The 17,770-nt window shown below is 26.6% G+C and overlaps 2 protein-coding genes across 3 annotated transcripts; one reads left to right on the forward strand and one right to left on the reverse strand.

Annotated features, from left to right (window-relative positions):
• Window positions 1-646: 646 nt before the first annotated feature.
• On the forward strand, window positions 647-5,035 carry LOC127250485 (uncharacterized). Of its 2 annotated transcripts, XM_051273795.1 has the most exons (7): window positions 647-806; window positions 918-1,071; window positions 1,210-1,276; window positions 2,148-3,515; window positions 3,593-3,661; window positions 3,743-3,941; window positions 4,034-5,035. In XM_051273795.1, exons 3-7 carry the CDS (start codon window positions 1,274-1,276, stop codon window positions 4,102-4,104), a joined length of 1,710 nt encoding a protein of 569 aa, XP_051129752.1. In that variant the 5' UTR covers window positions 647-806; window positions 918-1,071; window positions 1,210-1,273; the 3' UTR covers window positions 4,105-5,035. The 2 variants fall into 2 exon arrangements, with proteins under 2 accessions (XP_051129752.1, XP_051129751.1); XM_051273794.1 differs by lacking the exon at window positions 918-1,071 and having other exon boundaries at window positions 4,034-5,034.
• A 483-nt stretch (window positions 5,036-5,518) lies between these two features.
• LOC127250438 (WAT1-related protein At2g39510-like) lies at window positions 5,519-9,182 on the reverse strand. The gene is made up of 6 exons (XM_051273722.1): window positions 8,827-9,182; window positions 8,332-8,394; window positions 7,402-7,750; window positions 6,605-6,766; window positions 6,179-6,330; window positions 5,519-5,825 (listed from the first exon to the last, which is right to left on the reverse strand). The coding sequence occupies exons 1-6, from the start codon at window positions 9,006-9,008 to the stop codon at window positions 5,519-5,521; spliced, it is 1,215 nt and encodes a 404-aa protein (XP_051129679.1). The 5' UTR covers window positions 9,009-9,182.
• Window positions 9,183-17,770: the final 8,588 nt, after the last annotated feature.

Consider the following 17,770-nt stretch of genomic DNA (forward strand, 5'->3'; position numbering starts at 1 on the left):
TTGTAAAATAATTAGAAATAATATTTTTTTAAAGTGAGATAAAGAAAGAATTGTGTAATAAATATATAAAAAATAATAAATATGTATAGTGAATTATTGTTTTGAAAAAAGAATATATAAGGAAAAAGATAAAAGAAATATATTCGAAATATTTAATATAATATTTTGTTAAGAAGGTACGTCATTTATTTATTTTTTCCTAAAAAAAATAAATACTACTAAAATGTCCAAAAAAATATGTATGTAAATAAATAAAAATTTATATAATTATTATCTATTATTTTATTTATTTAAAGCGTGTGACTCATCATGAAATTTTCGGTAAATACTAATAAAGTCTGAGTTATTACAACGGAATCTTATGACAAAATTTCAACGTTACTTTCAACTCATTCTTATCTGTCGTCATTAACTCTAATCTCTCTTCTCTATTTTAATTCAAATGTAATTACGGCGGCGCCGATTCTCTGCATCAGGTGCATTACACCACATCCATTTCCGACGCTCCAGATTTAGCTTCGAAATCCGCAAATAATCCTCACCGTTCATTCTGTTCCCGACACGTGTCACAGATAGCGTGTGGTTCACGTGCACCGCGTCGCACAGGATCTGTCGTCTCTGTTTAAAACCGCGCTCACTTTAGCAGAACACATTGTAGTCTTTTGAGAACTTTCACGGAAAAAAAAAATGATAATTAAAATATTATTTAAAAAGAAAAACCTCTAGGGGACGTATCGTATTCTTCGCCGGTGCGGCGTCGCCGGAAAACGCGTGGACGATCGGCGGTGGGTTGGTGCTCGGGGAAGGTAAAGAATTTTGTTCTAGAGTTAAAGCGCGAACTGCAATTTGTCGAATCGTTTTGATTTTTGATTTTTGTTTTTGCTTTACTTCGTTTGGTTGCTGCTTCGTTTTCTTAGGGTTCCGACTGAAGTCTGCTTTGATTGAATCTGTTTGAACCTCTGCTTCATTGTTGATCCATTGCATGTTGATGATTTTGATGTTTGCGTGCGGCTTGCGTTTGGCATTTTTCATTTTTTTAAATGAAATTTGGAGGGTTTGGAAGTTGTATTGGTGAGATTGAATTTGTAGGGTGAAGCATATTTTGTTTTGGTTGTGATATCATTTCGTTGTGTGTTGATTATGGTTTTGTAGTTTTGGATGTTTGGATGCCTGACATTTTCTCTTTGGCTATTGCATGTTCGGCCACAGGAGGTGAATGGGGAGTTCATATCTGAATTGAGATTTCTCCATTTGAATCTTCAGAAGAAATAAAATGGTAAAATTTGATGCTCTGCTGTGTATTTCTTAAATGATGTATTGGTTGTGTAATCCATTTATGGAATGAACTATGGTGTTATATTATCCTTCAATAGTCACTGATTGAAACTGTGCAAATTTTTAAATGTACCCTGGAGCTTTTTTGCTGGACTAAAATTGGGTTTGCTTATATAATGAGTATAGATTGTCATCTGTCGGAGTTTTCCATGTGTGTCTCTTTGGTAGAATGTGGCATGATTGAATGATGTGTGTTGCTGTAATTGGATATCTTACTTCAACTGTTTTTATTCTACTGTACTTTGATGAAATTTTACATCTAAGTAGTTTCTGAAATCGGTAGTTTGTCTAGCAATTGGAGTAATTTAGTTTGACGATACACAGTGTGTTAAAGTGTATTTTTGGCATGATTGAATGAAGTATTTAGATTTCCCACTTTACCTTTTGCATCAGTATAGTATAAGGAAGTTTTGCCTTACGACATTTCGTACATTCGAAGTTTGATTTAGCAATTGGAGTACTTTGTTTGAGGATGTAATATGAAACTATATGTGCACGTGTTTATATTGTTGGATTTTGGGATCCTTCAGTGAAGTTTGTTAGTGTTATTAGATTTTTGTGCTTTAACCTTTTTCCTAGTATACTTTGACGAGGTTTTACCTTCTGACATTTCCTACATCAGTAGTTTGATCTAGCAATTGGAGTACTTTGGTTGAGGACCTGCAGTTCACGATATATTTGACATATACTTATTCCTTTAAAATGAATTTTAACTTTGAATTGTGACGCACAAAGGTCTCTTATCTTTTTTGTTTGCTTTATTACTTTTTTCTTTACAAGATTCTGATTGTAATGCTTACATGGTTCGGCAGGCTTTCCAGAACAGCAGTGCTTGGCTGCCCAATAGCTCCATTCCGTTGGTTAATGGAGAGGTGTGCTACGGCACTTCAACAAGAGACAACAAACGCGGTCACCAGTGGTTTCTAGATGCTTTTGAGGAGGGTCTGTATTTCAACAAGAGGCAAGCAATAGAACCTCTTAAAGACGCTTCTGGACGTGCGGTTATGGACAGCTCTTTATGGATTGATGGGTCCATTTCTCAGTCAGATTGTCCTGATGATCCACTGTTCAACATCAAGCCTGTTCAGAATTCAGTTTTTCTTAACGAGAATGGTGCTACTCATTCCAGTGTTTCTGCTGCAGTGGATACACCAAACAATGGTTTTCTTAATCAGTCAGAAAATGATTCTTCAGTTTGTTTGACCGTATCTCACGCAATGGCAGATCCGTTATGTCTCAGCTCCGGACTTCGGAGGGTAGAGGTTAGTGAGGTTAGGATGTTGGACAGTTACTTGCATGAGCTTGTCGAGAATTCCTGCAATGGAGAGAAGGATAAAACGGTGAACATGGGATATCACAGCCTGATGCCTTCTGACAGTATGATTCCTCTGCCTACTTATAATATTGCAGACGGAAATACTATGTCAGTGAATCCTGCCATAAGTACGATGGATAAGAATTTTATTTCAGTTGGACAGACAGGCAAGAGAGACGGGAGTTTCATGCTAACGAATCAGATCTACAATGGCATGGATAACAATGCGCTATCCGTTGGTCAAGCCTTCAGTCGTGGGAATTACAATTTCAGTAATATAGGAGAACAAAATGAGAAGGAAAACAGCAGTTTCACGTCTATTGGTGGTCCTACTTACAGTGGGAGCTATCAGAATTTCTTTTCTGTTGATCCTTACAGTAGAAAAGTAAATGAGTCGGTTGTTCCAGCATGTTCTACTTATAGTGAAGGACAGAGAAATGTAGTGATTCGTAATCAGCAAGATGCTTCTGTTGGATCATTACAAGCTCATTACAACGATGAGAATTCTAGCATCTCATCAATGGTTGAAAATGTTAGAAAAGGTGATCAAACCACCATATCTTTCGGAGGCTTTCAGGATAAGTTCGAGGAGAGGAATCACTATGATCAGATCATAGGAAGTTACGGGGCTCTGCTAGCTAATTCCTCTGTTGAATCTCCTGGAGTTTTAGGAGCGCACAATCCAGTCGAGGTAAGCTCAAATGTTGCTGTTATAGCCACTGGAAGAACAGATAACGCACAGAAGAACAAGGAGCTTAAATCAAAGAAAGGATCGTCCAGCAACTTTCCGACAAATGTGAAGAGTTTATTATCCACTGGTATATTTGATGGTGTTCCCGTGAAGTATGCTTCTTGGTCAAGAGAGGTGGGCTGAAGCTGTTCTTATGTTTCCCGTTCTTGTTGCAGTGTTGTATATCGACTAACAAATACTTTTGGTAACAGAAAAATCTTCGAGGAATTGTAAAAGGGACAGGGTACTTGTGCGGCTGCCATGACTGCAAACTTTCCAAGGTCAACAATGTTTTAAAATATGAACATATTATTTAATTTCCGTAGTGTCAAACAAGCTATTGTTCGAATTATTGTGCACAGGTTATCAATGCTTATGAGTTTGAGCGTCATGCCGGTTGCAAGACCAAACACCCGAATAACCATATTTACTTTGAGAATGGGAAGACAATTTATGCAGTCGTCCAAGAACTGAAAAACACCCCACAGGACAAGCTTTTCGACGTAATTCAACATGTGACAGGATCTACAGTCAATGAAAACAATTTCACTGCTTGGAAAGGTGTTTTTTTATTTCTTTAATTAAGGAGGGTGTCTTCGATTTCTCATATTTTACTTGTCAAACAATATATCTCATTCATTTTCCATTCTCAGCATCGTATAGAGCTGCGACCCGTGAACTCCAGCGCATTTATGGCAAAGATGATGTGGTTGTGCCGTCTTGAAAGGTATGCTCTCGATCCCCTATTATCTAAGGTGGGTAAGATGATTGGTGTCTGTTTTGTTTGTGAACTAAATTAGTTATCTTTTTGCAATGCTTAGGAAGGTTGCTTAAGCATTTCTGGTTTATCTTCTTCTAACATATTTTGTTACCGAAGGAAAAAAAGTGGCTATTTTGATCAGTAATGGAAATTTTTATTTTGGAATCAGATTCATACTATTGCTAAGTTGAATGAAGTTTATATTTTCAGTGCATTGTTTTTACCTCCTTAAAATGCAGACCGAACCGATTGCTTTTACTGATTATGTTTACTTGCTTAGAATTTTGTACATTGTTGTTATCTTATGAACATAGCTTGCCTATAGTTTTATGATCTCTGTCTGATTTGAACATACTTGTTGATTGTAACTGTGCTGATCTTACAACTCTGTTCTCATACAACATCACTGGTTTGTATTCATTTATTTACATATACATATATTGGAGGATGTTTTGGATTTTTTGGGAGAATCGTGAAATTTTGGGCGCAGATCCTATGTTGATCCGGCTGATTATGACCGAATCAACATATGCCATAAAGGTAAACAATATATATTTGTACATAGTACGACAATATATATTGTGTGATAATATATCATATGTTCTGTTATCGTATAACATATGTTAGTATTATAATTATGTTGTTGGTTAAATCAGCACCATGCTAATGTGACTGGATCGGATCAGCATAGGATCCATGCTCAAAACTTTTAATATTTGATGTGATTTCTTGTGGAAGAAAATAGTTATTTGATGTCATTTTTTTTTTTACAAAGAAGTTCTTGTAGATGAATAGTGCTAGGAGTGACTTGAAAATGTATATATTTCTGGAACTATCGAACAATTTTTGTGTTTTGGTTTTTAGTCTAAATAGCACTTGAACGTGTGATGTTCTGGGATAAGATATTTGCCAGAGTTGCATATGAAAAAAGAAAAAAAAAAAAGTTATCTATGAACAAATAAAATTATAGATGTCATTAATCACATAAATATTTTTTTTATAAGAATATAATAAATATATTATCTTGTGGAGTAGAGAAAATAGAAGTATAAAATTGTACCTAGCATTGTAGGTGCAATTTCATTTCAGTTTGGATTGAGTTTGTAAATTTGGACATATGTTTAATGTGCAGATCCGATCATCTATCTCATTAACACACCCTATCCCATGTGTGTGGGGATAGAGTTTATTTTTCGGACAGAGAATCCCATGGGGTTTAATACGATATTTTATGAAAGAAAAAGAAAAAAAATTATTTTATTCTACTTTAATTGAAAATTTAGAATTGAAGTAGTAAAAAAACTGTATAGAGACAAGATAAATCCAGCCCATCCATCCCAATTAAGTGCATATCCATGTGTGCCATATATATCCACCATTAGACAGGTGGGAATGTTTTGTTGTCTGAATGGTGGTGGTGTTCTTGTTTGTCTGTGTGTTGTTGATCTTGATCTTGTTCTTGATTGGTAGTGATGACCACCATCGTCATCATCATCTCTTCACCAGATTTAGGCTGTTGTACTGAATCGCCATCTTCTTTATCATCACTATTATTATTATTATTATTATTATTATTATTAATAATGATATCCTTATTATTGTTCCTGTTTGTAATATGCTCATCTTTGGCTTTGCCCCATATCACTAAATACAACCCTACCACTATCACCATTGCTCCTGTCAACCTGCAATTCACACATTACATATTTTGTCAACCCTCGTACATATACATATACATATATAGAGAGAGAGAGGGTTAGAGAGTCGGACTTCTTTATTATTTTTGACATTTATATAGAAGGCATCTAGTTTATAAATATTTACTATTTATAAAGATTTTGGATATGCATAATATAAAAAATGGATATGTCTATCAAATTTAGGGTTTTTTTTAATTGGAGTTTTACAAACTTGTATAATAATAAAAAGGTTTAGTATTTAAAATAATATAAAAAGAAGCAAATAAATTATAGTAAAGAAACACACACAAAAAAAAAAGAAACAAATACTGAAAAAATAATCTACAATGCTCACTTACTTTCCAATATTCATTTCCTCGGCAAAAGCGAAAGAGCTCAAGATTGCGACAATAACCATACTTAGCGGATTAAAAGAAGTGACGAAGACGGGCCCTTTTCCCTTTATTACCATCCCAGCAACATAGTAAGCCACCCCGGACTGAACCAATCCCTAAATTACCAAACAAATGATCCATCAATAGATCATATATATATATATATATATATGACATTTAATAAAATTATCTGAACCAATCCCTACATTACCAAACAAATGATCCATCAATAGATCATATATATATATATATGACATTTAATAAAATTATATAGTCGCAATATAATTATTTAATTTTCTATATACACTAAATTATATTTCAATACTTAATATAAACCAGTATATTCGACGATAAATTTGTAATAGAATATGTATAATATATTTTTCTTACACTATAAAGATAGGCGAGAAGCTTATTATCCCATTGGATCGACCATACTGATAAGTTGCGCCTCTCAACCACAAGAGTCACCGCCGCCCCTAGCAATGATCCCGCGGCGCATATTAAGCCCGTTAGAGACAAGGCCGCGGGGTATGACTTCAATGTGATCGCCTGATTAAGATGTCAAACATATTTGCACAATAAATAATTTCATTTTAAAATACATATTATCAAACACACCAAATTTTAAATAAATTAATAATCATAATACTTCATTAGTCTCGTAAGAGTGATATTATTTTCTATTTTTGTCATTTCTATTTTTGTCATCTCACGTAATAAGAGTATAATTTTCTAATTTAGTAATTGTACTACTTACCTATCATAAATGTCATTACTTACTCCCTCTGTCCCATAACAAACTATCAATTTTTTCATTTTAGTATGTCTCATAACAAAAGTATTCATTTTTTTTTAGTAATTGTACTATCTACTTAACATTATAAATACTCTTACAACTTACAATATATTACACAAATGTCGTATCTTTATATCACACAATAATAATAAAGTTATTTTAGTCATTTTTATTTTATTTCTACTACATAGTAATATAATACTAATATTTCTAAAACTTCGTGTAAAAAGCAAACAAATATATAATTATGAAACGGAGAGAGTAATATTAATATTCATAAAAATATACATGCAAAAAATAAATAATGCTGATTTTATGCAACAGAGATAGATCAATTGTAACATATTTTACGATCAAATAAAAACACAATTGAATGACAGAGATATACCTGAAGAATGTAAAAGGAAGAGCAACATAAACAGCCAGCGGCGACCATGAAAGCGCCCTTGAGCTGCGAGTGATCGTGATCACGTGAGATCACGTGCAGGGCTTTGTGGGTCCAGGGCAATCGGACGGCTGGGCCTTTGACAAGTGTCATGATCATAGCCCCAGCAAATGCGAAGATGGTCCCCACAATCTTAGCCTGGCTGTGCCTCTTTCTTACATCTACTGCCTCCATCCTGGCCATCCACGCCAGCAAGAATGTCAACGCCGGAATCATGTTGCACATCGCCGCCGCGAACGTCGCCGTCGTGTAACTCATCCCACCGTAGTACAGATTTTGATCTATCACCGGCCTATACATATACATACATATATATATTTATTGTTACAATTATTTTATCAAAAAATTTAAGATAAGAGAGTTTCACGCAATAAATTTAAATAGATTATGTCTGAAAAGAGTTTCGTAAATAAAATTTTTTAGCTAAAATGGTCCTCTAGTGCCGAATTCGTCACACTGGTCCGCCGTTGCTGACATGTCATCGCCACTTAGATATCACATCGTTGGGGGACTATTTAGCAAAAATTTTTATTTATAGGATTATAAAAGATGTTATATACAAAACTGAAAAATAGTTTATCAAAATATTTTATGAAAGAAAAAAAAATCTACATATCGCTGACGTGGCATCTATCTGACGATGACATATTAACGAAAATTTTTTATTTATGATATTATTTTAAAAAAAACAAAGTCCTAATAAAAGAAATTATATAGGAAACTAAAATACAGTTTAACGTATAAAAAAACTCTGTTAGCTCCCTGGACTTCCACTCCAGGACGATCCATGCCATCAACGGCAGGACCAATCAGCAATGGAAAGGAAGTCCCGGGAGCCGGCAAGAAAATAAGAAGGGATAGGCGTATTTTTACTCAAGCAAGGCGAGCAGCACTATCTTGCACGCCACCGACCACGTCATCCTCGGCCGGATTTTCCTGCCATTGTTGCACATAACATAAATTTTTTTTAAGTACATAGTAGATGATATAAAAATAATAAATATGTATAGTGTATTAATTTTTTTAAAAAAATACTTTCTTTGTTGGTTTTTATAGGGCACATTGATTGATTGTACTTAATATTAAAAATATTTTTATATTTATATAATTTTTTGTACAAATATCTTTATATTAGTATTATAAGACATTAATTAAAGTATTTTTACAATTTTTTTTAATTTGTACTACGTTTTCGTATAACAATTAATATTCAAATACCAACGTACAAAAATTGATGAGACATTGGAACCGAACGTAAATACTACATAAGAAAAAAATAGAAAATAGAGAAAGAACCTCTTCAACTACAATTATTATTATTATTATTTTAAAATCAATTATCGACTAAATTAATTAAATTTAGATAACCTCTCGAGAAAAAATGCGAGAGGCGCGACGACGACGGCGGCGACGATGTTTCTGTAGACGGAAAAGGTGTAATGACTCATGCCGTGGTTGAGCGCCGCCTTGGCGATGATGGCGGAGCCGGCGGAGCCTAACTGCAGAAGAATTACGGCCAAATATGGCCGGAGCTCCTTAATGGCTTTCATCTCTCTACTGTGACTACCCTGCAGTTCTGTGCAGTGACTCAATGGATTTATATATATATATATATATTTGAAAAAGCGTGCTTGTGGTTTCCCGCGAATTAACTAATTGTTCCCAAAAGGGAAATTGGAGAGAACCACTGGAACACGACTTTGGTTTGGTTAGTTCCTAGGGTGAAGGGTTTGTTTATTCATCCCTCAAAATAAAAGTGTCTATATATAAGTAATTTTATCAAATCTAAATCTAAATCTAAATATAAGAAATCTAATTCAGATCAAATCTAAATATAAATCTACTAAATATTTAAAATATTTCAATGATTCTTTTCTACAAAAAAATATAATAGTTAATGTAAAATATTGTTTTTTTTAATTATTAAAATAATTATCTATATCTTACATAAAAAATTATTTTTCAAATCAAAACACTAAATAAACAAACTCGAAGTTTCGATTTGATTGTAAATTAAATTATAATATAATATATATTAAATATTTTGAAATTTAGACTCTTTTTTAATGGTATCAATGTATATATTTTGAAATATTAGTATCACTTTGTTGGTGAGGAAGTTTTTGTATTTTTGTTTTTAAAAAGTAAAAATAAATTTTTGATCCTTTTTATTTATATTTGGATCAATTTTAATTCTTTGATTTTTAAAATAATAATTTTGATCCCTTATTGATTTTTTATTTTTTTGCAAAAAATTAATAGATATACTAGTCATATACATTTTTATACAAATAGATTATCCTTAAAAAAAAGCTTACAAAAATTATTTTTTTTTTATAATATCTTTAACAAAGATGTATATGTCGCTATATTTAATATCATGCTTATATAAACAATATATATATATATATAAATATTTTATTTTTTATGCCAACAATTTAATTGATACAAACAACTAGCGAAAAACTATTTTGTTTTAGACTAATGATTTTTTATATTTTTAACGCAACAAAGGTATTAATAATTATATTTATTAATTTTTATTAAAACAATGGTTAAATAATAAAATAGAATTAATGATCAAAATTGTCATTTTAAAAATAGAGGAATTAAAATTGACACATCGCTAAATAAAAGAGACAAAAAATATATTTTATTCTTTTTTCTTTTAAACAAATAACAATATTTTTAAAATATAAAGTGGTTTTTTTTAAGCATATCCTATGTAATTTGTTCATTTATTTTTAAAAGAAAATAATTATACACTTTAATAATATTTAAATTTTATAATCTTAATTATATTATCTAATTATAATAATATATAATTATTTTTACTAATATATTTTTAAATTTTTTATTAGTTATAATTTTTAAAAAAATTCTTGTGTATTCGATAAAATAAATACTTTATGTCAAACATTGGAGTAAATAAAAATAATACTCCCTCCGACCCATTTGAAATGATTCATTTTATTTAGGACACGTTTTTTTTTTTTTTTTAAGATAGTGTGATTTAATTAGTTAATAACAGTAAATTATAATATTATTTTATTATATTTTTATCTGAGTGGTATTGTTAGTCATTTTAAAATAAGAATTAATATACATAATTAAAATAAATTTGAAATATGTGTTTAAATATTATATTTTAATAAAATATATGCAATATGTATATCATGTTGTAGAGAATAAAATTTTAATTAATATAAATAAATAAATTTATTTGTTTGTTTATAATTAAGATATATTGATTTTATAAAACTGGTAGAGTTTTAAATGTACATAAAAAATATTTGTTTACTGAGGAGAGATGTATAAATAAAAGAATTTTGAGTGATCCTACATGATGTGTGATGTTATATAATTTATAAAATTAATTAAAATGATTTATATTTATTAAATATGTTTATATTTAGTAAATTTTACGAAAAAAGAAAATTAAATAGAGACAATTAAAATGTGACCGGGAATATACATTTTTATAAAAATCGGTACTAAATATTTTTGTCGAAAGTAAAACAAATCTAAAAGTTTGAAAGTAGTGGTGTATGATTATTGGTGATTTTTATTTGTGGCTGAGAATTGAAGTGTGGATTGAATAAATTAAATTAAATTAAATTAAATTAATGGCTTTTTATTTTTAATATTTATATATATTGTGTGTGTATTTGAGAGTTTATTTATTTATTTTTGGGTTGTAGTTTTGGAATTTCGTCTAACAAATAGGTGACGTGATGATTGGCTTTAATTTTAATTTGTTTTGGAGGTTTGTTGAATTTGGATATATATATATATATATAAATAAATAAATAAATAAATAAAGAAGTTTCACTTTGGTTTTGTTATTCCATTTAATTTTATTTTCTAAGAAAATATTAAATTAAATAATTGTTTTTATATGTTTTTATATTATATTAAAAATTAATTTTACATTCAAAATATTAATAATTATTCAAATTCTTATTATTAAAAAAAAAATTCAAACCTAAAAATCAAATATATATTCTTGGATATAGTTTTTTTTTTTTTAATGATAGGAAAATGTAAAATTTCGTTTGTAGTTTTTAATTAAATTTTAGAAAAAATATGTTAGTGTTATATATAAATTGTATGTGAATATTTATTGTATTATTATGATATTAATTAGGAATAGTTTTTAAATATATATATATATATATAATTGAGTTGGATGAATAAACAAAAAGATTGATGTTAGGACACGATTTTATTAATAGAGGTTTTGGGATCCACGCGAGAGTCATTGCCCATTGCTAATTGGATAATATTTCTACTTATATTTTAATTTCCATTATATTTATTTATTTATTTATTTATTACTATTATTAATGGATTGGATATATATATATATATATATAATATGTTGGGACGTGAATTGGCGCTAAACCAATCAAATCTGGTATATTGTATTATAAGATATCATATGTTAAATTATAGTTTCTTCGTCCCACATAGTTTGTCCTTATTTTTTATATTTGTCCTTACCACATAATTTGTCTTTTTCTTTTTTGGAAAATTAATTATACACTTTAATCATATTTTAAAATTTAAAATTTAAATTTTTTTAATCTTAATTAAACTATTTAGTTATATCAATCTTAATCTATAATTATTTTTACTAATATATTTCTTAATTGCTTATTAATTATACTTTACCTAAATTCTCGTGTCTACATTAATAGACCCATATTACATGGGACACGGAGGGAGTAATATAAAATATGTTATTATAGTATATAATATATTGATTATCGATGCACTTATTTTACATACTTTTACCGAAATATAGATTTGTATATGTAAGAGTATGTTTGTAATTTTTATCAAAATATTAAAAAAAAAAATTAGTATTAGTGTGCGATTATTTTAATATAATAAAAAATAAAAACGATAAAAAAGATATTAAGTTGGGATAGAAGGAATATGTTTGTTTACAAATTTCTAATATGTTGTTTTTATATATTTGAATAAATTAATTTATTCATTTATATGATAATAATTATATAATACGTTACAATATTATATATATTAGTTAGATCTATATATTTTTCTGTTCATATTATGGATTAGATTGTTAAATATTTTAATTTGAGAGGTCTTTTAATTTTAATTTTAATTTTAATTTTTATTTACGTGAGGTATAAGAGAATTATTTTGATAATTTTAAAAAATAATATTTTGAATTGAATTGTTAATTTTTGTTAGAGAATAAAATATTAAAAAAATTTAATTGAATGAACAAAGCTAATATTTATACTATGTTAGTATATAATTTATTATACATTTTATATTGAAATCAATTGTAATATATGTGTGGCATGGAGAACTGTATTGGTAATATAAAAAAAATATTTTGTATTGAATAATTGACTTTTTATGATTGAATTATATATATATATACTATATTAACATGTGTGTATATTTATATTTTTTTAAATAATATTTATAATAAATTATTTCATTAGAAAAATGCTAGGTGAACAAACTGATTTATGTAGTGCTAAGTATATATATATATATATTTGTAAGGTCAATTATAATTATAAGTATATATTTTCTAAAGTCTAAGGTAAACATTTATTTAATTAAATAAAGTAGTGTAATTTAAAATGGATACGTGTGTCAAGCTGTAAAATTAGTGTAATGGGGCGTGACACAAAGATAATAAATTATGATTTATTTATTTATTTTTAATTTAATGTGTTCCAAGTGTAGTGCTTCCAATAAACCCATAACGATCAATAACACATTATTATTAATTATAATCACTAAACACATTATATGATCATGATATCCACAATTAGACATATTCTTTCCCAGTTTAATTTCAATTTTTTTAATTATACAATATTTATTTTTATTTTTTATAAAAATAAATAAATAAATAAAAATAGCACTCAAATTAAATAAATATGCATGCATGCATTGTGGTGCTGTCTGCGCGTCATTTACCTGTCCTTATCCTCAACCCTAACTATGACTTGGTTTTTCATTTTCATTTATCTTCTACTTCCTTAGTCTCATATATATATATATATATATATATTTGTTTTTACATAAAATTTTAAAAATATTAATATTATATTAAAATAAATTAGAAATAAAAGTAAAAAAATTAAATTAATTTTATTAGTATTATATGATATAAATGTAATAACATTTGTGTAATATATTGTAAATTGGAAGGGTATTTGTAATTTAGGTAGATATACAATTACTAAAAAAAGAAATTAATACTTTGTTAAGGGACGGACCAAAATGAAAAAATGGATATACTGTTAAGGGACAGAGGGAAGTATCAATTTATACATTTTTATTTTTAATAAATATAAATAAATTAACTAACTTTCTAATAAATAATTTGGGCTGTAGACACGAGAATTTAGGTAAAATATGATAAGTAAGTAATTAAGAAGTGTATTAGTAAAAATAATTATGGTATAGTAAAAATAATTATATATTAAGATTAAGATAACTAAATACTTTAATTTAGATTAAAAAATTATAAAATATAAAGTTTAAAATATAATTAAAGTGTATAATTATATTTCCAAAAAAAAAGTCAAGTTATGTGGGACGAACGAAAATAAAAAATATGAACAAATTATATAAGAACGTGGGAGTAACATTTTATACAACATACATTTAAAATTCATCTATATTTATATATCTATTCAATAAATAAATATTCTTATTTATATTTAAAATTCTTTAATTTTTTATAAGATTAATTTATGTTAATCATAAATGAATAAATAAATATATAATACTCCTAACGTTCTTTATCTATCTATTTGTTTGTTTTTTGAACTAATTTTTAGTAATATTAGTATTACATTGGGGTGTGGTACGAATAAAATAGAAAAGATTAAAATAATTTTATTATTATTGTGTAATATAAAAGTAATGATATTTGTATAATATATTCTAAATTGTTGGGTATTTTTAATGTTAGTAATAAGTATAGTTACTAAAAAATAAAATTGATATTTTGTTATGGAGCAGAGCAAAATAGAAAAATGAGTAGATTGTTATGGGACAAAGTGAGTATATTATCTAAAAGTATTATTCTACACGGTGATATCCATATTATATACTTCTTCTGTCCCAATACAATAGTCTTGTTTACCATTTTTGTCCGTTCCAAAACAATAGTCTCATTTCCATAAATAATTATATCACCGTAAAACTATTAATACTTTTTCATTATTATTACACAATTGCCACTACCTTTTACACTAATATACTCACAATGACAAAAATGTCATTTATCATTACTCTTTACTGACTACTAATATAATATCAATATTCTTTAAATGTCGTGCCCAATACAATAAAACTATATTTTGGGACGAAAAGAATCCTATATTTTATTGGGATATACTATTTAAAATATTTAAACATATATTAAAAAATTAACCATACATCTTTATTTTTTATTTTAAAAATATCAACTACAAAATTCACATAATAATATTATTATTTACTATTCAAACGCATCATTAAAAAAATATTGTCTAATAAATATTAAATCAGGAGTTATAATTCACTATTGGTGTGTTTGCTTTCAAATTTCAGAATTCTCAATAATATTACATAATTTTTTCTTAAAGTATTTAAAAATAATATAAATAAATTCTTTAATAATACTTTAATAGTTTTCAATAATTGACATTAAAACTCCAAAAAAAATACTTGATGAAAAAATAGAACCTAATATAATTCAATATTTTTTTATCTGTCGAATTTAAAAAGTTTATAACACATGTTTTCAACATATAAAAATAAAAAAACATATAAGTTCAATATCTATAATATTAAATTTATACTCCCTCCGTTCCAATACAATAGTTTTGTTTACCATTTTTGTTCGTCTCAAAACAATAGTCTCATTTTCATAAATAATCATATCACTGTAAAACTATTCTTACATTTTTATTATTATTACACAATTGTTACTATTTTTTTACACTAATACACTCACAAGGGCAAAAAAGTCTTTTACCCGTATTTTTTTACCCACTGTCAATATAATATTAATATTCATTAAATCTCGTGCCAAATATAATCCAAATTATAGTTCTCGGACGGAACTAGTATAATAATACAAGTAACTTGTAAAGTTAAAAATAACTTACACACAAAAGTAATTTTCATTATGAATTGTTTATTTCATATTGACTATTGAGTATTATATACCCTGTAATTTTATTTATTTATTTATTTATATATACAATATTACATTTATCCACTAGTATTTTTTATTTAAAAATAAATAAAAACCAAAATCAAAGCATAAAAAGAAAAAGCCTAAACTGATTAGACAAAAATTATTATTTTTAGGAAAACAAATTTAAATGCTATCCATTTCATATTTGCACAAGTTTATAGGCCACGATTGAGGAGTGAATATTCTCTATAATATTCTGAATTTTTTGTGATTTTTTTTTAAAAAATATTAAAATATTTATTTTTTCTATTTATGTGAAAAATAATGTATTTTTTATTATATATTTGCAATTTTTTATTTAAATAATTATTAGATATAATAAATATTTTTATAAAAAAAAAATTGAATTTTAATTTTTGCCTTATCCGACCTAATTTGTAGGGTATTAGGTTCAGCCGGGATTTGATTTGATTTACTTGTAAATTTATTTTCATATTATTTTATTTTCTTATGTTTTTTACGTAATAAATGAGAAAGTGCGTTTGTGATATAAAAAAATAAATATTTTCAGTTAATTTTTTTAATGAATAAAATATATATTATGTGTTTGATATAAATATATATTACATTTTTCATAATTAATCAAAAAGTATGTTTATTTTTTATTTTTTTAGAAGACTATACCCAATATTAGGCAATTATTTTTTATACAAAATATTATATAAATTTTTTTATGTTTTTATTTAAAATATTATATCTAATACTTATCATGTCAAATAAGTTTTTTATATTTAATTTTTTAATTATTATCAAACCAACTCAATTTCATATTCAAGTTTTTTCTTTTACTATTTTTAAAGGAATAAAAAAAATTCAATATTTAAATAAATATACTATATTTACTGACAAACTATTCTAAATAAGTAACAAAAATCTTAACAAATGTAATAAACAATAAAAAAATTGTAGAATTTATATTTTACTGTGAGATATAAAAAAATTATGAAAATATTATTTTAAATTGTGAATTTTTATTACTAATTATTATATATATTATATTGAATTTTTTTTAGTAATATTATATATATATATATACAAGAAATTTAAGAGACCCAAATAAATTTTGATTGCTATTATCACTTCAATACCAACCACAAATCCACATCAGTAACACTCATTCTCCAATTATGTATATCTTAATTAAATTAAATTTATTGGTTCAATCCTCCACTAAATATTGTCAGTTGTCACCCAAATATTAATGATTTATTTACACAAATACTCCTGTCCGGATATCGTGTCTGCTACACTGTAAACAAGGTATTTTACGAGGGTTATAATTAGTAGATAATTAAGAATGTATTAGTGAAAATAATTATCCTATAATATGAATAATTATAAATTAATTAATTTAATTAAAATTAAAAAAATAAAATTTAAAAATTTAAAATGAGATTAGAGTGTATAATCATTTTCCAAAAAAAAGAAAGTGACATAGTATGTGAGACGGACAGAAACGGCAACATGGACATAGTATCTGGGACGGAGGGAATACTTTTTAAAATTTTTTGACATTATTAATTTATAATATATATTTTTTTGAATTACCATATTAAATATATTTTATTTTTCTAACAAAACACTAAATTAATTACTAATCTTTTCTTATCTATTACTTTTTTTAGAAAATTAAAATTAAAATTTCAAATATCACTGTCTAAATGGACCATAAATATGTTTTCATGGCCCAAATAATTTGGAAAATTTTAAATTTATTTTATTTTATTTTCTTCTTCATTTCAACTAATTTTCTAAATATACAGTAACTTCACTTGTACTCTTCAAATTCTATTTATTTTCTAAATAAACATATATATATATATGTATATATTTGATTTTTTATGTTTTATAAATTAATTTATATTAATTATGTATATATATATTTTTTTTGTTTATTTATATTGTATACTACTATAATTTTATTTTGTAGAAATAATATATTGTATATTGCATGAAATATAAATTTTAAAATATTAATAAAATTAATTTTATTTTCAATAAAATGTATACGGAGTCATAATTTAATCTTATAATAAAACTGAAAAATAAGTGTTTGATTTGATA

Source organism: Andrographis paniculata, unplaced genomic scaffold (genome assembly GCF_009805555.1).
Source record: "Andrographis paniculata isolate CXL003 unplaced genomic scaffold, ASM980555v1 Contig37END, whole genome shotgun sequence".
NCBI classification, from domain to species: domain Eukaryota; kingdom Viridiplantae; phylum Streptophyta; class Magnoliopsida; order Lamiales; family Acanthaceae; genus Andrographis; species Andrographis paniculata.